This window comes from Staurois parvus, unplaced genomic scaffold (genome assembly GCF_062004578.1).
Source record: "Staurois parvus isolate SC_StPar_1 unplaced genomic scaffold, SC_StPar_1.0 ptg000392l, whole genome shotgun sequence".
Classification (NCBI taxonomy): domain Eukaryota; kingdom Metazoa; phylum Chordata; class Amphibia; order Anura; family Ranidae; genus Staurois; species Staurois parvus.
In genome coordinates this window covers 2,990,872-3,011,812 of record NW_028318188.1, presented here as the reverse complement: position 1 = coordinate 3,011,812, position 20,941 = coordinate 2,990,872, and the positions used below count along the sequence as shown (strand labels likewise).

The window sequence follows — 20,941 nt, the reverse complement described above, 5'->3', positions numbered from 1 at the left end:
ACGGCTGGTGAAATCAGCCATGGTGAGGACACCAATGGACCAAGAGACAGGTGTCTATTTAAAAGTCAGCAGCTACAGTTTTTGTAGCTGCTGACTTTTTTTTTTTTTTATTCAACTGGAACTCTGTTTTAATAACATGAATTTAAATGAATATGGATGTATTTTCAGCACCTTTTTCAGCCAATAGGCTGCCTTCACACTGAGCAGTTTTTGCAAAAAAAAAAAAGAGGCACAAGAAAAGCTCAAGAAAAATGTATCTCTTTAACCACTTGCCCTCCAGAGGATTTACCCCCCCCCCCCTTCCTGACCAGGCCATTTTTTGGCGATACGGTGCTGTGTTACTTTAGCTGACAATTGCGCGATCATGCAACGCTGTACATAAATTAAATTTATGTCATTTTTTTCCAAAAATAAAACTTTTTTTTGGTGGTATACAGTGAGGAACAGAAGTATTTGGACACCCTGCACTTTTGCAAGTTCTCCCACTTTGAAATCATGGAGGGGTCTGAAATTCACATTGTAGGTGCATTCCCACTCAGAGACAGAATTAAAACAAAAAATTCAGGAAATCACATTGTATGATTTTTAAAGACTTTATTTGTCTTGCACTGCTGAACATAAGTATTTGAACACCTGAGAAAATCAGTGTTAATATTTGGTACAGAAGCCTTTGTTTGCGATTACAGAGGTCAAATGTTTCCTGTAGTTCTTGACCAGGTTTGCACACACTGCAACAGGGATTTTGGCCCACTCCTCCACACAGATCTCCTCTAGATCTGTCAGGTTTCGGGGCTGTCGCTGAGCAACACGGAGTTTCAGCTCCCTCCAAAGATGTTCTATTGGATTTAGGTCTGGAGACCGGCTAGGCCATACCAGATCCTTGATATGCTTCTTACGGAGCCACTCCTTGGTTATCCTGGCTGTGTGCTTCGGGTCGTGGTCATGTTGGAAGACCCAGCCACGACCCATCTTCAATGCTCTGACTGAGGGAAGGAGGTTGTTGCTCAAAATCTCACAATAAATGGCCCCATTCATCCTCTCCTTAATACAGTGCAGTCGTCCTGTCCCCTTCACAGAAAAGCACCCCCAAAGCATGATGTTACCAACCTCATGCTTCACAGTAGGGATGGTGTTCTTGGGATGCAACTCATCCTTTTTCCTCCAAACACGATGAGTGAAGTTTAGACCAAGTTCTACTTTGGTCTCATCTGACCACATGACTTTCTCCCATGCCTCCTCTGGATCATCCAGATGGTCATTGGCAAACTTTAGGCGGGCCTGGACATGTGATGACTTGAGCAGGGGAACCTTCCGTGCAATCCATGATTTGAAACCATGACGGGGTAGTGTTCTACCGACAGTGACCTTTGAAACTGTGGTCCCAACTCTCTTCATGTCATTGACCAGCTCCTCCTTTGTAGTTCTGGGCTGATTCCTCACCTTTCTTATCAATGATACCCCATGGGGTGAGATCTTGCATGGAGCCCCAGTCCGAGGGAGACTGACAGTCGTCTTTAGCCTCTTCCGTTTTCTAACAATTGCTCCAACAGTTGATCTATTTTCACCAAGCTGCTTGGCGATTGCCCCGTTGCCCTTTCCAGCCTTGTGGAGGTCCACAACTTTCTCTCTGGTGTCTTTTGACAGCTGTTTGGTCTTGCCCATGGTAGTAGTTGGCGTCTGACTATGGGATGGACAGGTGTCTTTAAAGAGCTCAGACAGGTGCTACTAAGTTAGATTAATGAGTGGAGTAGAGGTGGACTTTTTAAAGGCACAGTAACAGGTCTCTGAGAGCCAGAATTCTTGCTGTTTCTCAGGTGTTATAATACTTATGTTCAGCAGTGCAAGACAAATACATTCTTTAAAAATCATACATTGTGATTTCCTGAACGTTTTTTTAAAATTCTGTCTCTCAGAGTGGGAATGCACCTACAATGTGAATTTCAGACCCCTCCATGATTTCTAAGTGGAAGAACTTGCAAAATCGCAGGGTGTTCAAATACTTCTGTTCCTCACTGTATGATCACGTGTGCGATATTTTTTAGCGCTATAAACAAAAAAAAGACTGACAATTTTGGTAAAAAAACAAAAAATATTTTTGACTTTTTACTATAAAAAATATAGTAAAAAAATTAATTTCTTCATAAATTTAGGCCAAAACGTATTCTGCTTTATGTCCTTGCTAAGAAAAAAAATCCCAATAAGTGTATAATAGTTGGTTTACGTGAAAGTTATAGTGCCTGCAAATGGCGGTATATATACTGGAATTTTAAATTTTATTTTCACTAGCAATGGCAGCGATCAGCAACTTATAGCGGGACTGCGGTGGGCATTCTGACACTGGGTGGGAACTAACTGCCAGTAATACAGTGATCAGTGCTAATTAAAAGCACTGACACTGTACTAAGGAAACTGGGCAGGAAGGGGTTAATATGTGGGCGATCAAAGGGATAACAGTGTGCTATGTTGTGTTTTACTACAGAGACATGCTGCTTTGTATCTCTCTGTTGTGCAGAGAAATACAAAGCAGCATGTCCTTGCTGACAGGAGAGAGACCTGTGTTGTTTACACAAAGGTCTCTATCCCTGTCAGCTCTGCCGACGTTCACTGAGTCCCGGCCGAGAATTGCCAACCAGGACCCGGTGACTGACATGTCCAGCAGCCAATAGTGGCGTGGGTAGGGCGGCATGTACGCCCCCTACCCAGAAATGCAAATCACATGTACATACATACATACATACACATATATATATATATATATATATATATATATATATATATATATATATATATATATATACGCCTGGTTCACACAAATGCCTTTTTTTAGTGCTTTTTGCAGAAATGCACTACAGTCCATTTAGCATGGTTTCCTATAGGACACATTCACATCTATGTTTTTTGAGCTGCTATTGGAAAGAGTCAAGGACTATTTTAAACCGCAAAATGTTGCGTTTTTGGTTCAACAGACTTCAAAGGAGGCACTTCAGAAAATGCATGTAGTGCGGTTTTGGCGTGTTTTAATGTGTTTTGCATTTTTATGTGCAAAATGCATCAAACATGCGTAAAAAGGTGCATGCGAAAACGCACTGCAAAAAGTGTGAACCAAGCCTGAAATGCATTGAAAAAGCAGCAAAAATGCACGTGTTGCATTTTTTGATGCGTCTCGTGTTTTGAATCTGCCCAGCAACAAGTTGGCCCAAAAAAGAAAAAAAAAAAACTTTCAAAAACCGCATCAAAAAAAGCAAAATGCAATGCAGAAAGCACTGCAAATCAGACAAAACACAAACCGCATTGGTGTTAACCAGGGCTGAAATGCACTGGAACATCAAAAAAGCACACGTGTTGCGTTTTTGATGCGTTTTGCTTTTTTAATCTGCCCAGAAACAAGTTGGCCAAAAATGAAAATTCAAAAAACACAAAGCAAAATGCAATGCAAAAAGCACTCTGCAAAGCAGACAAAACGCCGACTGCATTGGAAACCCATAAAAAAACGCATGTGTTGCATTTTGATGTGTTTTGCGTTTTTAATCTGCCCAGCAACAAGTTGGCCAAAAAAATAAATACGCAAAACGCATTAAAAAATGCATCAAAATGCACATGCAAAAACGTACGTGTTGCATTTTGATGCTTTTAAATGTGGTAAAATCGCAGTAAATTTGTGCGTGTTCAGCAGCCATTATTGGCACCTTTTTCCCTATCGCCAAGATTCTGATAACACTATTTCTGACCGATAAATTTCGGCCACCGATATTTTGGTGCATCCCTATTCCCAACCCATTTTTAAAAAAACGGCTACACAGAATCGCATGGTGCTGCAGCACCATAAGATTTTAAAAACTCAAAAACGCATCACTTTTTCCAATATGTGGGGGCCCATTAAGAATAAGTGACACTCCTGTGCATCTGCAAATGAGCAGAGTGTCTTGCCTGTGAATTAGGAACGTGTGCAATAATGGGATCTGACCTTCACCGATTTCTGAGCAAGAGTAAGCAGTGAGTATCACAGAAAAATATGCTAAACTGCTAGATCCCTTATGCTCTCCTCATCTCCACAACACAGGGAAACACAGGGAAAAAAAAAAAAGATTCTGTAGTCCATGATAAGAAATGGGAGAACTCTAGAGATAGCAAAGAAAGTATGCACAGGTCACAGGTCAGCTCTTAAAGCGATACTAAACCCAGGACCCGGCATTCACTATATTCAGTCTCCCACAGAATATGGAAATGCAGTTATGTTAGTAAACATAAACTACTAAAATAGCTTTTCTCATCAGCAGTTAGAGCAGTATTGTGACTTCTATCAGTGTTCAGCAGAGCACTGGTTAAGGCCTCATGTACACACAAACTCACGTAGTCATTAAACTCTCCTGGCAGCAGAAAAATGATAAACGTGGCACCGCGTTTAGTGCTTGGACATTTAATCAGTTGATTGACCAGAGTATTTTCTATTGACATGGATAAACGCCTAAGCGCTAAATGCAGCTAACGTTTAGCTGCGTTTACATGCGTTTTTGCCACGTTTAGCCTTTTTTTGGCCAAAACGCTCCTCTCCTGAATGAGATTATTCTGCATTCAGAAGAGGCATGTTTAACTCCCCTCTCTATTACTAACTCTGCTGCTCCTAAATTCTGGTAAAAGCCTATGTGTACATGGACACATAGGCTTTTACTGAGTTAAGTTCAGGGGCTTTGGCCAAAAGCTCCTAAATGCATGTTTAGGAGCAGCAATGTACATGAGGTCTAAACCTTGTAGAAGTTCTCGTTCTGCTCTAAGAGGATGCAGAACCTCTGTCTAGACCGTGCTGATTGGTCCTGTGCTGATCACAAACACTCTCCCAAGAAAAACAAAAAAACACTCTAGCAATACACATCAAACTGAGCATGTGCAGTGTGTCTCCACACAATATGTCTTATCATGAGATAAGAGGGGGACACTGGAAGAAGGGAAGGATCAGAGGAGTCAGGATCACACAGCCTTTTTACACAATGCAGAGGATTAACCCCTTAGGTTCCACAGTGAGTATAACAAGCATCCTTTACTGCATATACAGACTGATTTTACTGTTGTGGGTTTAGTAACACCTTAAGGGTATATTTAATACACATATAGAAAGCAAATCAGAAAAGTTAATTATCAGGATTGGCAATGACATATGCTTTTAATTGTAATGTCTTTCAACCATTGGGCTCCATGTACACTGGGCGTTTTGACAACACTGGTAACGTTAGCTGTGTAAAGTCAGTGCTTTTGCATTAGTGTTTAGCGTCGTTTTCCAGTGTTTCTATACCAAAAAACGAAAAAAAATTGGGGGGTCAAAAAACGCCGGTTTGTGGCGTTTTAGCTAAAAAACTCCTCTAGAAACCCACTAGCCTAGGGGTTTTTTTCCAGCCAAAAAATGTTGATTACAGTCTATGTGTGCATGGACACATAGGATAACATACTGGGGGGTTTACTGGCTGTAGAAAAAAACATGAAAAGCCAAAAACAGCAGGTGTAAAAACGTCCAGTGTTCATGAGGACTTAATCATGGAACAAAGTAAACAAACTTACCGGCATTGCAATGGCCATAGAATTTATTTGCACTTCTTCCTCTTCCACTTCCAGATCCAAATCATTTTGTTTTAGAAAGTGTTGAAGGGATAATGGAGGCTTCTTTCTGAATGCCAGGTAATCCATCATGTTTCCTTGACACTGCTGCAGAAAGAATATTTCAATCAGATACTCCCTAACATTTTCCTTGAGGATGATCATGTTTTTGTAGTGATGATCCAAACACTGTTTTCTCAACCGAGCATCTTCAGCACTTGCAGGTGGGATCTCTTCATGCCTTTTAGTTTGCTTTTTTAAGGTGCTACTCATTGTTGGAGTAAGAGGAAGACTAGAGAGTCCCTGAGGAGCAGAAGCCCGAGATGGACTTGTTGGAGTTTGTTGTGATGATACACCAAAGGTTGAGGTCCCCGCAACACCCGCTATCATTCCACCAGAAGTCCTATCAAAGCTGAGGGTCCTTCCCAGCTGCTGGCCATGTATAACCTGTGGCTGTTGAATGAACTGTCCTTGTATAATACTGCTTATTTGCGTAGGTATATTGGTGGCTGTCAGGTGGCTTGAAGTTGCCAAGGTTTGTATACCGGTTCCTGCTGCAACAGTATTCTGTGAACCAAATTGATGAACAGTGCCAGCAGACTGTGAATTGGAGTGCAACAAAGTACGTGTCTGAACTGGTGTGGAGGTACTAGAAGGAAGATGCACTTGTGTTCCGGGTGTTATCTGAGTAATTCCAGAGCCCTCCTGAAAGACAAAGTGTCCAGTGCCAGGAGCACCAAGACTAAGCTGTCTAACAAACAAACTTGCATCTACAAATCCATGAGTGGGACTCTGGCTACACATTCCCAAGCTAGCTCCAGCTGTTGCTGTTCGAACGCCTTGTATTGCTTGGATTGGCACAGAGCTGGGCTGTGTCGGACTCTGTGTTTGGACTTGCTGAGACATTGGGGAAGTGACCTGAATATAGGAAGGGGATCCATGTTCAAACCTCCTTGGCTGGGAACTGAACTGAAACCCAGGAGAGGCTGGACTTGCTATTGGTAGTGAAGTCAGAGTAATCTGCTGGTTACCAGCCACCACTTGTCCCACATTCTGTAATGTAATGTTCACATTCTGACCAGCAACTGGATTTCGGCTCATTATGAGTTGCTGTATTTGGTAGCTGGGTGATTGTGGACCAGCAGAACTGACTGCGGGTGAAAAGGACTGTGCAGGAGATTGGGGTGTGGCTTTTTGAGGCCTCTGCTGCTCGCCATCATTCCCTGAGCTGTTTTTAGGTGGCTGAGGTATAGATTGAGTATCCTGGGGGCTGCTACCATGGGGCATTATAACCCCAGCCCCCAAGCACAATTGAATCTATGTATCCTGAAAAAAAAAAAAAAAAAAACCATAATTAGCTTTGATACAAGTGATGATGAACACAAGTGTAAAAACAGGAAAGAATACGGTCGTAATAGTTTTTCACACAAATATATAAAATCCACATTATTTGTGTGTTCAATAACATTTTTCATATGTACAGCAGTGGTAAAATGACCACCATATATGAATCAAACTTCCAAAATCCTCAAAGATATCTGTTCACAATTAAATAGGACAGAAATGCTAGGTTCTCCAGAAATATGCACATAATTGTTTGCGGTAAAAAAAAAAAAAAAAAAAAAAAGGATTTCCATGCACTAAAGTATTTCTTGCATGAATTATATTCAGAATTATAGCTAACTGTTCCTGTCACTTCAAAAAAAAAAAAAAAAAAAATGTAAACCCAACAAATTCCTGATAGACGCCTTCTGTACCATGTATTTGAATGAAAAAGTATCCTGTTCTCTTTGTATGACTTCCTTTGTGTGAAATCCCTGATAATCCTGCCATTCCCTCTGGTTTCCTACTAAAAACAGACCATGGTAGGCATGAGAGCACAGCGTGGTCAGCTTTGTGGCAAATGTTTGTCTCTCATCTTTATTTTAAACTGAATGGGTTGTTTAAAAGGGTTCATGTATACTTCAAGCCTAGTACACATTATTAGAAAATCGGACAGAAATATCCGTATTTGGAATCATCCTCCGATTTTCTGTTCATTAGCATACTGCTTTCGAGAGCCAATGTCAAATGGGGGGGGGTTGGTAGAGCAGACAGCAGAGACTGACAAAGCAGCTAAGCTATGAGAACACAGCAATCATGTGATCAATGAGTTTTCACAGCCAGAGGGGGACCGATGCTGCATCCACCTAGGTAAGCATAACTTTGGGGGGAAAAACCTAATCCCATACTTCTTTTTTTAATGATTTTCATTTAGTTAGTACAGTATTCGTCCTTAAATAATAAAATGAGCCACAAATAATCGGAAACAAGTGCAAACCGAAAAAATAAAGCAACAAAATTAATTTTCGTACACTTGAAAGAATGATCGTATGCAGGATAATAAAAGATTTTTTCTTTAAGGAGATATAAAATGTCTGAGATAGTGATAAATGGATAGCAGTATACAGTTTACCAGTACTTGGATTATCTCTTAGACGACAAATAAAGGGTTTATGCGAACTTCTGCATGTGTCATGGTTAACAGCCCAAAAAAAGGTCACAAAACGCAGTGCATTGGCGGAATTGGATCTCGTGTGTGAACACCCATGTGATCCAATTCCAGTATCTTTTCTTTGCGGGTGCAGTGCGATTTGAGCCATACAAAATGAATGGGCTGCAGCACTGCAAAGTACTGCATGTGATTTGAACAGGAATGCAGTGCGATTCCAGTCCGAATCACATGAGGTTTCACGCACCACATTAGTGTCAACCAGGACTAAAGAATCAAATGTTACTTTTTTATAAAATAAACAAACATGTCATACTGGCCTGCTCTGTGCAATGTTTTTGCATAAAGCAGCTGATCCTCCATTTCTTAGGTCCCTGCTGGCGTTTCTGGCTCCCCCCCACCGAGTACCCACCCTAGCAAGCGGTTTGCTAAAGGGGTACCCGTGCGGGCTTGTTCCCAAGCCAGCTCTGTGTGTCCATAGACACACACAGCACAGCTTGGCCACACCTCCACCTCACTGGCTGTGATTGACATGGCCCCTGCTGCTATCTTTAAGCCAATGAGAAAGGACAGAGCAAGGAGAGCTTCTGCTCTCATGCACAGCGCTGAATTGAGATCAGGCAAGTATAAAGGGAGGCTGGGGAAAAGGGGGGTGTTGCATGCAGGGTTTTTTTTTTTTAACTATAATTCAGAGAATGCAATAAGTTAAAAGAAAAAAATCCTCAGCCTTTGGAACCACTATGATAGTGATCATTCACAACATTATTATTATTAATTATTATTATTATTATTATTATTATTAATACCCGAGCTTGACAAATTTACTTGGAATATATGATACAGCTAAAAAAAGTTAGGAGCCATTTTTTTTTTAACTTTATTTTCAATGACAAAAATAATAGATCTTAAATTTACACATAAATTCGACTAGAACCAAACATCATGGGCATTTAACCACTTCTGAGGATTTACCCCCCTTCTTGACCAGGCCATTTTTTGCGTTACAGAGCTGCGTTACTTTAACTGACAATTGTGCAGTCGAGCAACACTGCACCCAAATGAAACTTCTGTCCTTCCCCCCCCCCCCCCCCCCGAGCTTTGTTTCAGTGGTATTTGATCGCCTGTGCGGTTTTTATTTTTTGCGCTATAAAAAAAAAAAAAAGACTGACAATTTTGAGAAAACCAGAATATTTTTGACTTTTAAAAAATCTAATTTCGTCATAAATTTAGACCAAAATGTATTCTATCACGTCTTTGCTAAAAAAAATCCCAATATGTGTAAATGAATTGGTCTACGTGAAAGTTATGGCTTTTACAAATGGCGGAATATATACTGGGTTTTTGTTTTTTTTTAACTTTTACTAGTAAAGGTGGTGATCAGCAAATTATAGCGGGACTGCGGGCATTCTGACACGGGGGGGGGTGGGAATAACATGGTGTCACTGACATCCCCAGTGACACCAATACAGTGATCAGTGCTAAAGAAAAAAAAAAAAAAAAAAAGCACCGATACTGTACTAATGGCACTGTGCAGGAAGGTGTTAACTTGTGGGGATATCAAAGGGTTAACTGTGTGCTGTTTTACTCTGTGCTGTGTCTTTCACTATAAACACACTGCTTTGGATGGCTGTGCTGTGTACAGTCATCCAAATCAGTGTGCACAAGCTGACAGGGAGAACTGTATTTTTTACATACAGTTCTCCTCCCTGTCGGGAGATGCTCGTGAATCACCGGGTGCCAGCGAGTAATTACCAGCAAGAACCTGGTGATTGACAGCCGCGAATGACAGCATGGGTAGGGCGCGTGCGCCCCCTACCTAAAAATGCAAAATCATGCATATATACGTTATTTTGCGCACCTGTGCTTCCCTGTAGCAGTATGTCTGCGGTTAACTTATGCAGACAATATATTCTGATGTGACACACCAGATGTTTTATGCAATGTGTCAGTTTTCTGTTCAGAGTATAAAATGGCATAAAAAAATAAAAGCTATACATTACTTAGATTTATCCTGGCAGTCCCATGAGTCGGGCAATTATAAGTAACTTATGGCTTTTATTTTATTTAATTTATTAAAAAAAACAGTGGCTCATTCAGTTACAATGCAACTGAATGAGACAGTTTTCTCACTAGGTAATTTCAAGGGATGCATGTCCCTTTCAAAGTCTCAAGTGTGAAGCATTAACACTTGAAGTTGTTAGGGTTAAAATTTTTAATGTGTATGTGTTGTAATCATGTGTAATATGCTGTGTGAGCCAAACTCTGTTCACCTCCCTACTTGTCTCCAGCACAGCGCATGGGGACTAGCAGGGAGGGGGAGAGGTGAACCACGATACGTACGGATTGGCTAATGCCAAAGGAAAGGGGAGTGTTGGAGCTTAAGTTTTTTTTTTTCTCTTCTTCATATACATGCACCTCCATGTATTCTCTGCCCCTTCCCCCGGTAGATCCGCTGCTGCTGCGTGGAAAGGTTCTCCCACACTCCCCTTTCCTTTGGCATTACCCAATCCGTGCGCATCGTGGTTCACCTTTCCTTCTTCCTGCTAGTCCCCACTAAAGTTTTTTTCTTGTTTTGTTTTTAGATGTTAAAACTATCCTGCATATCTGGGAGTATCGAGCGATAGGAATTGCTCATGCCTGGTGCCAACAGTGAATGGGCTGACAAAAGCCCAGGCGCCAGGCTGCATTTTCTAGTCGCCTTGGTGACCTGGTGCCTGGGATTTTTCAAGCCCTGATTAATACGATTTTTACTAAACATTATTGATATTATTAATATTGTTACCATGATTAATTTCCTTATTTATTTGCAAATAAAGGGTCACTTGCACATTACAACACTTCTGATTCTAAACTGGAACATAACTATGTACATGGGAAGTTTTCCTCTGTCATTCGAGAATCTTTACGAAAATCCTTTCACTTCAACTGCGGCCTCTCCAGGAGATAATCCATCCTGACCAGGTGGGTTTTATGCCATCTAAGGAAGCCAAGGACAATAAAACCAGGGTCCTGAATGTCGTTCACTGGGCTCATTCCCGAAAACTCTCCATGTGTCGGCTTTCCGCGGATGCGAAGGCTTTTGACAGGGTGGACTGGCTTTTCCTGAAGGAGACACTCAGACATGTGGGAGTGGGACAGAGATTCCTTACTTGGATCGACGCCATCTATTCTCACAGAGTAGCCCCAATCCTCTTCTCGGGGCCAGCTTTCCCAAACCCAGTTCGTTATTTCTCTGCGGCACATCTTGCTAGGATCCTCGCTTGGTGTGGGGACAGGGGTCATAGACAATGGATAGAGATGGAGCAGTGTTTCACGGATGGTCCTCTTCACTGTCTACCGTGGATGGATCTTAGCAGACTTCCAGCTGTCAAAACCCACCCTTTGATAGGCGCTACTCTAGGGGTCATAAAATGATGCAAGTATGGTCAGCTAGTGCGTTCTACGATTTCCCGATTATATCCTATATTGGGTAACACTTGCTTTCCGCCAAGGATCTCGGATGGGAGAATCCTGTCTCTCTTTTCTAGAGGCAAATTCCGTCTTCGGGATTTCATGGCTGGTCAGCAGATGAAGGCCCTGGTAGAAATACAGCGGATGTCTCCAATTGTCTCCACCCTTTGACAATTGGAGATTACATCAACTCGTTAATTTCTTGTCCTCCCTGACCCATAGAGGGATAGACCTGGGACCTAATGCACCTTTTGAGGATCTTTGTGTTAACCCTGATTCTACCTCCCATGCAATCTCGTTGGCCTACAATTTGCTCAGTCAACCGGCTGAGTTGGGATACAAGTTGCTCACACGTTGGTATCGGGTCCCGGTCATTTTACATCAGATCTATCCAGAGGCAACAAGGATCTGCTGGCATTGTGGGGAGGGAGACGGCTCGTTCCTACATATATTTTGGTCCTGTAGAAAACTAGTCAAATTTTGGTCACAAGTTAGAGATCTTATTAAACGCTTGACAGATTTTGACCTAGGGGAAGACCCAGCTAGGTATCTATTGCTCCATTCTGACCTCTCCAGGAAACATTATAAGAACTCCTTATTTGTACATATGATCAATGCTGCTCGTGCTTGCATACCGTCTCTCTGGAAACAGGAGGTTCCCCCTTCTACCTCCATGTGGCTGACTAGGATTGAAGAAATATACTCAATGGAAAGTATTTTGGCTGCACTTCATGGACAGGAAGACAAGTTCACCAGCAGTGGGCCCATTGGTCTCTCTTTACCTGTTCTAGTGATTACGAGTCCCTGCTACGTTCAGTGGCTTGACATCCCTGTTCTACCCTTGTCTTGCTGTTTCTGTTCTTCACTCTTTTTCTTTATTCTCTTCTACTGTTTTTTTTTCTCTTTTCTGCATATGTGGATAGGATGCCAACCTTGTTTGTATAGTTTCGCAGGCTCACCATATAGTTATGGTTCTCGACTTATTGCCTGATAAAATGTTGTCTTGCTGTTAGAATTGATTTTTCAGATATCTTGAATGTTTCTGGGTCGATGGCTATTTAGGTGGCATCAATCTTACTGTTTTCTGTACTTCTCAAAAAATGCTTTTTATAAATAAAGATTATTAAAAAAAAAAAAAAAAATGCGCCTGCAGTGACCTGCATTTTGGTGTTTTTATGCCTTTTTATGCGCACTGATACACATTTGCATGTGTTTTTCTACATATATTTTTTCAAAGGCATATTTCCTCTGACCTATTGTGTGTTTTGATGTATATACACATGTTTCTATGCATCGTGGTGCAATATTATGCAAATATGTTGCATAAGATTGCACTTCTATGGAATGCAGGGAAACACAGCATTCGGGTTTGAAAATGACACAAAGTAACTTTTGTTTTCTAAGTGTCATTGCAGCTACCTGGATTTTTCCATCCATTTTTATCTAAGCACAAGGCATGAAAATCTATACAGGGTGTGTTGACCTGCAGGCTTTAGTGCAATAAAGAGCAACAAAATCCAACAGAATTGTTTTAAAAATGCAAACCATAAAGCACTGCAAACCCATTAATCCTCCAAGATGCCAATGAGATCACTTTAAAATTACCAAATTTAAAAATACCATTAGTATAAAATACAAGAGATTTTGAACATCAAACAACGTAGGTCATGATACCTAGACAATAAAAATATTGTACACCTATTTTTAGGTGTACATTTAACTGATCTGCAGAAACATAAATTAAGCAGGGTTTAATTGAAAGAAACTGGAGTCACCATAATATTATTTTCACAATGTTCCCACTGTGTCAAGTTCTACCTAAAGTAGAACTAGAGGCAAAAGATTTTAGTGTCCCCATGTAAGATTTCCCCTCTATTACTGTGCTGGGGCCACCCAAAAATTGGGATTTTCTTTCAGTTATAAAGTTACTTCAGCTACTGTTGTAATACTTTCAGGACAAACCAATGCAGAAATAAAAATAAGAGCACAAAAAGCAAAGCGCTTCAAACTGCAGAAAAACACAAGTAAGGTCCATTTCACACAGGGCAGACTGTTTGGATCAGCAGAGGATCTGTACCCTGCTGATCAGCGCAGTGCGGGTGGATGACAGGTCAGTATTCGCTCAGTATCAGCACAGCGAACATGGACACCCATGCCCTCCGATTCAATACATCTAGATGGAGGACGAATCCCCTTCTGTTTCTTATTTAGCGGACTGGATTGGAGGTAGGCAGTCCATATAGTGGAACATAGCAGCAGCGGCTTCCACTATATGTATATGATTGGATATTATGCCAATAGTAATATGGACACTGACAAATGTGAGTGTTTAATTTTTATATTTAAAAAATGAAATGGTTTAAAATGGTTTTACACGAGTCCCACCTTTGTTTATTTTAATTGTTGAGTGGAGTTAACGCCTGGTCTATGGAGGAGAAAGAGAGTGAATTGACAACATTAAGAGTTATTGACCTTCTTTCTTACAAAGAGGTCCACGATCTTTGGTGAGTTTAAGCTGTCCAAAAGTGTGAACAGATTTTGGTTTCTTTTTGTGTGGAGCATTAATGATAATTCAATTTTGTGTGGAACACATCTGATCTTTGGATTTTCTTGGTCACATTTATATGAACACTTTCTGGATACACAAATCATGAACACTTGATCATGACATGTGGTGGAGTGGACACTTTTTTTCAGCACTTTATTGCACTTTGATATAACAAAATTTATTTGTTTTCACTTTATGAAATTTTGCAATTTTTAGTATCAATACTATATTGTTTAATGTGAGGATATTTACACAAACAATATTACTATATTAACAGTAGCATTTTATTGGTATAAGAAATTTTTTTTCTTTGTATAAGCACTTTATGTTTTTTAGCACTGCTTTCATTAATTTTATATTCTTTATATTTAGTTTATGCAATCGCGCTATTGACTGAAAATTGACAATTCTAGTTTTTAATGCAGCAATCACACATCCCGTTTACTGCTGGGAAAATGACACAAAATACTATACATCCAGTACATTAAAGGATGACATGGAATAACTCGAATACTTTCTGATGTATGTTTATTTTTAAAGGTGTAAGTCCATCTAACTTTTTTTTTTAATTTTAAGATTTTGAAGAAGTATTGCAACCCCTGATGGATCTCTGCTGTTCTCTGTGGCTCCTTACATACCATCACATTAGCAGTGATATCACTGAACAGAAAGTATGTGACAATCTCCAACAGAGACAGCAATAAAAATCTGACAGGGGGGCAACCCTCCATCTCCCCCCCCCCCCCCAAAAAAAAAGTATTGCTATCTAGGTTGCTGTTGGAGACTTCCCCTTATGGTGAAACTGTGGAAACCAGGAAAATAAGTGAGAGATAGTCTCTTTGGAAAAGCACTGAATTGGAGCACAACCTGTCAGGCAGTTCTCAATTTAAAATTTTGTTGGAAATAGGTTATGTCCCTAAAAAAAAAAAAAAAAAAAAAAATACAAAAAGAACATCAAGGGCTCATTCACATCAGGAAGTGCCACTGAGCATGTATGTTTTTTTTGCGCGTTTCTGTGCATCACGTTTGGGACAGCCCAAAAAATGTCAGCGGTCTGTCCTACGTGCGTAAAACAAGCAAAAAAGGTGCAGGCAACACCTTGTGCATTTTGACAGGCACAGAGGCAAGCGTCTGCTTATAAAATAATGGCACCTGCATGCGTCTGTAAAGGCAAAGCTCTTCTGCGGGAAAACGTGTGATTTTTTTCATGCATTCCCACACTGCACCTGGTGTAAACAAGCCCCAGTACTGACCTGTCCTGCCACCCATTCCTGGAATCTTCAGTCTTGAGAAGTTAGGGCCTACAACAGAATTCACTTCGGAAACATGTCTGGGTTTATCGGAACCCATGGTTAACACCCGCCAACCCTTACTTCAGTACAGATAACACAGGGGCCAGCAAACGGAACCACAGCGTGCAGTGAACAGGTATCTGACACACCTGGAAGCATGTTGGATGTGAACATTCTGCTGGATGTTGTAGCTCTTCAAATATTGAAGATTGCAGGGATGGTGGAAGAACAGGAAAGCCAAAAAGCCCAACTCCAGGATGCAGGGGGGAGAAAAAAAAAAATACCTCTGTAGCAGGGGGCTCCACTGCAAGGATCATTACCTGGAGTTGGGCTTTGGTGGAGCTAAAGCTAAAAATGGTAGAAATTGTGAGTAGGCAGCTCTTTATTGTAGAAGAGACGCTATGCCTCCTCTGCAGTAACCCTTGGTTTACACTACCGTGGGCCATGTGGTCCGCATTTCCTTAAGCATGGCAGCCCTTTCATTTGAATGGGCTGCTGTGCCCACGTTTCCCCACAGACAAAAGGTGCATGCAGCTTTTCAAAAACACTTCCGGCAGGGAAATCACATGGTTCTTGAGACCATGTGATTTCCTTGCAGTCCCCACACCTGCAAACACACTGCAGGTTGGGATGAATGGCAGCCCAGTGCGACTCGTAGCAGCAGCGTAATTTGGCTATGGGTGTTTCCGGGTGCAGGAACAGGTGCAATTCCTGCACCCCTTCCTTGTCAGTCACTTAAATCCTTACCCTTTCCCATTTTTTTCTGCTTTCAACACATTGACTTCAGGGACAACATGTTCATTGCTACCCAATATATCAAATCCCACCACTTTCAGATGCCACTGTACTGAAAGAATGTTATTCACTTTACCTGTCAGTGCTCATATAAGTAAATCTGACATTTTATATTCCTGATATACCATGTAGTCGTAGGAACAAAGTATCCTATTCTCTTTGTATTGCTTCCTTTGAATGAAATCCCTGGTGTTCCCGACAGTCCCTCTGCTTTCCCATTAAAACTGACCACACTAGGCAGGAGAACATGCTGTGGTCAGTTCTCTAGCTGTTCTGGGAACTCAACCTGCTCTCCTCCAATGGTCAGACTTGTGCTGACACACCCCCTTTGCTCCTGTATAGCCATTCACTGGGAAGAGCAGTGTGCTGTTTCTCCTCCTTGAGCTCCTTATTCAGCTGAGAAAGAGGATTATGTGATCACTTATAAAGAGGGGGAAACGATTTATAATGCGTTTTATATGTATACACAAATGTTTGGCCTTTTATCTCTACTTTACAAGGTGAGGGTTCACTTATACTTTAACTTAGCCAAAAGGAGGTAATATGAGGACAAACCCAAACAATCCATTTAATAATTATCCAATCAGGCAGGCCCTTTCGCTACATATACTATACCAGGGTGAGCAACTGTGACCCTTCAGCTGTTGTGGAACTACATGTCCCATGAGGCATTGCAAGACAGACAGTTACAAGCATGACTACCAGAGGCATGATGGGACTTGCAGTTCCACAACAATTGGCAGGCCACAGTTGCCGACCCGTACATATACAATCTGATTGTACAATCGCCTTTAGATTTATCATCAACAATGTAGCTGGAGGGCCTATCTGATTGGATACTACTTGAATGGGTTGGTTGGATGTGTCCTCAATTTTGGTGAATCTAAAGGAATCAGTACAATCAAACTGCATAGTGTATGGCCACCTTAAAGTATAACTAAAGGAAAAACTTTTGTTTCACAAAGTGAAGAGGGATTAGAACACCTTTCAGGTTTTTATCGCTGCCTGTGTCCCTATTAGGGAGATTCACCCGTTATCACTGTGAGTGAATGTAAACCCCAAATCCTGGGCTGTCCTCACAACAGTGATAGAGGGAAAATCTTCCAATGAGGACACTAGTTCTGGTGGGATTTTCTTTCACTTCCTGTTTTGGCTTTGGGACAGGAAGTGAAATTTCCACAATGGCACACAGATGGCAAAAAGAACTGTCAGGGATTAACCTTCACTAATGGTGGCCATACACTGGATGAAATGTCGTTCAAAAATCTGTCATCTGGACAGTCCGTTCGTTTTTCATCCAGTTAATGGGCACAAATCGAAAATCAGTAGTGACATTTTTGAGCCAAAAAAAAAAAAATCAAAGGAAAAGTTTGGAAACCTTCTGCTGAACGGATGATCAATTGAAAGGTTAATGTGCTTCTCACCCTTTAAAAACCCAACTGCTGGCACTGAGCACATGTGATCCAGAAGCAAAAAACACAAACAAAATGATTCATCTATGTCCACTGAATGATTTATCGGTCAAAATTCGGTCATTACATGATGGCAATATTGTTTGCCCGTAGGAACACGTGTTCATATTTTGGAAACCCGTTCAAATGATTTTTCGACTAGTGTATGGCCAGCTTTAATTTTATCCAAAATGAAAAAAAAAAGTTGTACTTTCAGGGCCAGTTCACACCACAAAAACGCACTGTAGATGCATTTTTTGCTTACACTTCACACCACAATCCGTTTCAATGCGTTTTGCTATGTTCCAGTACAGTTCTGTGCAGAAAAAAATGCAGCATGTTCTACTTTTTTTTTCTGCACTAGTGTGAACTAGAGCCAATGAAATACATGGAAAACGCTGTGCGTGCATTTATATTGGGGGGAACAACACACACCTGCTGTGAGCTATAAAGTAAACTAAGGGGAACATTTTTTTTTTTAGTTGTGGATAGAATGGAGAGACATAAGAATCTTAGATTGTAAGCTCCAAGGATCAGGGCCCTCCTATCCCTCTTGTATTGAACTGTATTGTTGCTGTATTGTCTCCCGTTATATTGTAAAGTGCTGAGCAAACTGTTGGTGCTATATAAATCCTGTATAATAATAAGAAGAAGAACACCTGACATTTGTATTGCTGTCTGTGTCCTTGTTATGGGGATTCATCCTATTTGTCATCTTTACCATTATCATTGGGATTGAAGAAAAAAAAAAACTCAAATTTTGGGTTGTCCCCAGACAATGAACAGAGGGGAAATCTTCCAATAGGGACACTAGTTCTAGGGAAAAAAAACATATTCCCCCACTTTGCAGGGATTTCCTCTCACTTCCTGTTTTGGCTATGGGACAGGAAGTAAAGGGAAATATCTCCAATGGGACACAGATGGCAAAAACAGACTGATATGGGGTATAACTGGGCTCTCCAAACTTTCTAAACAAAGGGCAATTTTACTGTCCTTCAGACTTCAGGGGGTGCAGACTGTGTCCAGTCACAGGAGAAATAGTCCTACAACACTGGGGGGAAATAATGGGTCAGATAAATGCAAGCAAAGGGAGGCAGTTTGGAGACCACAGTCCTGCCTTTACTTCTAGGTTAGGGGCCAGTTCACACTACATGCGCTTTTTCTGCATCCAAAACGCACAGAAAGTAGGTTCTCTGTTTGTCAATGTCATAGTTCACATCAGTGCTTGCAGTTCCAGTGAGTTCCAGTTGCAGAAAAAAAGTAGAACATGCTGCATTTTTCCTGCACAAAACTGTACTGGGACACAGTAAAACGCATCAAAAATGCAGTGGAACGCATGTTTCTATTTACATTGAAGAAAAAGAGGAGAAAAAATGAACTGGAATGCGTCAAAAATGCATCAAAAACACACCAGAACGTGCTAAAAACACGCGTGCAAAAAACACATCCGGAACATGCAAAAAAACACACGTGCAAAAAACACATCCGGAACATGCAAAAAAACACATCCGGAACATGCAAAAAAACACACGTGCAAAAAACACATCCGGAACGTGCAAAAAAACACGCGTGCAAAAAACACATCCGGAACGTGCAAAAAACACACGTGCAAAAAACACATCCGGAACATGCAAAAAAAACACACGTGCAAAAAACACATCAGGAACATGCAAAAAAACACACGTGCAAAAAACACATCCGGAACGCATCTGGACTGCATTTTTATAGTATAAACCGGCCCTAAATGAGATCCTCAGCCTTATTAGGATTGTACAATCAGATTGTATAGCATATGGCCAGCCTTATTAGGATTGTACAATCAGATTGTATAGCATATGGCCAGCCTTATTAGGATTGTACAATCAGATTGTATAGCGTATGGTCAGCCTTATTAGGATTGTACAATCAGATTGCATAGCATATGGCCAGCCTTATTAGGATTGTACAATCAGATTGTATAGCGTATGGTCAGCCTTATTAAGGTTGTACAATCAGATTGCATAGCATATGGTCAGCCTTACTAAGGTTGTACAATCAGATTGCATAGCATATGGCCAGCCTTACTAAGGTTGTACAATCAGATTGTATAGCATATGGCCAGCCTTACTAAGGTTGTACAATCAGATTGTATAGCATATGGCCAGCCTTACTAAGGTTGTACAATCAGATTGAATAGCATATGCCCAGCCTTATTAGGATTGTACAATCAGATTGCATAGCATATGCCCAGCCTTATTAGGATTGTACAATCAGATTGTATAGCATATGGCCAGCCTTACTAAGGTTGTACAATCAGATTGCATAGCATATGGCCAGCCTTATTGGGATTGTACAATCAGATTGCATAGTGTATGTTGGAGATATTGTACGGAGAAGGAAGAGTCGGCAGCTGTGGGCTCCCCGTACGATGTGTTAGTAAATACAGTGGTGACCAGACGCTCCTGCACAGACTCTGACCCCCATCCCGCTCCCTCGGGCCCTCAGCTCAGGCCGGAGACACACAATGGAGAGGAAGGAAGTTCTCTGAGCAGGGCTTAGCCCGGGACTCGGTGTAGGCCTGAGCCTCCATACACACACATAGGCCGCTCCGGGCCCGCACCGCCCCCGCTGGGAGGAGGAGGGGAGCGCACACACACGGATAAGGAAGAAGCGGCGCCTCCACACGTTGTTTGTGTGAGTGCGGAAAGTTCTCCTTGTGACCAGCCCGCCACAACCTCCCTCCTCCCCGAGTCCTGCCACACTCCCCCCGAACCCCCAGCACCTTCACACTCACCCCACACACGCTCCGGCGCCTCTCCTCCGCCCGCCACACTCACAAAAGACACTCCGGATCTCCGGCGGAGAATCTCTCACTGCGGTGTCCGGCACAGGACACAACACAACAAAGACTTCCGTCATCTGCCGCTAGAGGCCGCTGCTGAGTGTGTTCTCCGCATCGCCTGCACTCCTGCCCTCCCATCTATTTCTATGTAGTGTGTGTGTACTGTACACATCGTACAATCAAGTCCACAGGAGATCAAGGACCGCCACCAGGGTTCAATGAAGAGCCACGAAAAAAATCAAAACACCAAAACCAACAATAAAGTAATAAAAAATGCAATGGCTTCATTGTGACTTTTTATGACTTTAACTCAAATAGAACTAAAGACAATTTTTTTTTATTTTGGATAACATAACGGGGGTTATTACCCGTCATTTTTTGTTTTGCCATTTGTGTCTCATAGGGGAGGTTTCCTTTCACTTCCTGTCCATAGCCAAAACAGGAAGCAAGAGGAAATCCCTCCAAAGTGAAGGAATCCTGGCGGTAGCAGAACTACCAAGGTTCCAA

The 20,941-nt window shown here is 41.5% G+C and overlaps 1 protein-coding gene across 7 annotated transcripts in view; it reads right to left on the bottom strand.

Moving 5' to 3' along the window:
* Positions 1-20,478, bottom strand: part of LOC149455491 (E1A-binding protein p400-like) — a 201,517-nt gene extending 181,039 nt beyond the window's left edge. For all 7 annotated transcript variants that reach the window (XR_016314044.1, XM_089686148.1, XM_089686151.1 and 4 more), the window contains exons 1-2: positions 20,387-20,478; positions 5,551-6,912 (exon numbers count right to left, since the gene is read on the bottom strand). Coding sequence is in view for 6 of the 7 variants with exons in the window: in XM_089686148.1 (XP_089542274.1) it covers positions 5,551-6,873 (1,323 nt within the window). In the remaining variant the exon portion in view is untranslated. The remainder of the gene's footprint in view (positions 1-5,550; positions 6,913-20,386) is intronic.
* Between the last annotated feature and the right edge of the window lie 463 nt (positions 20,479-20,941).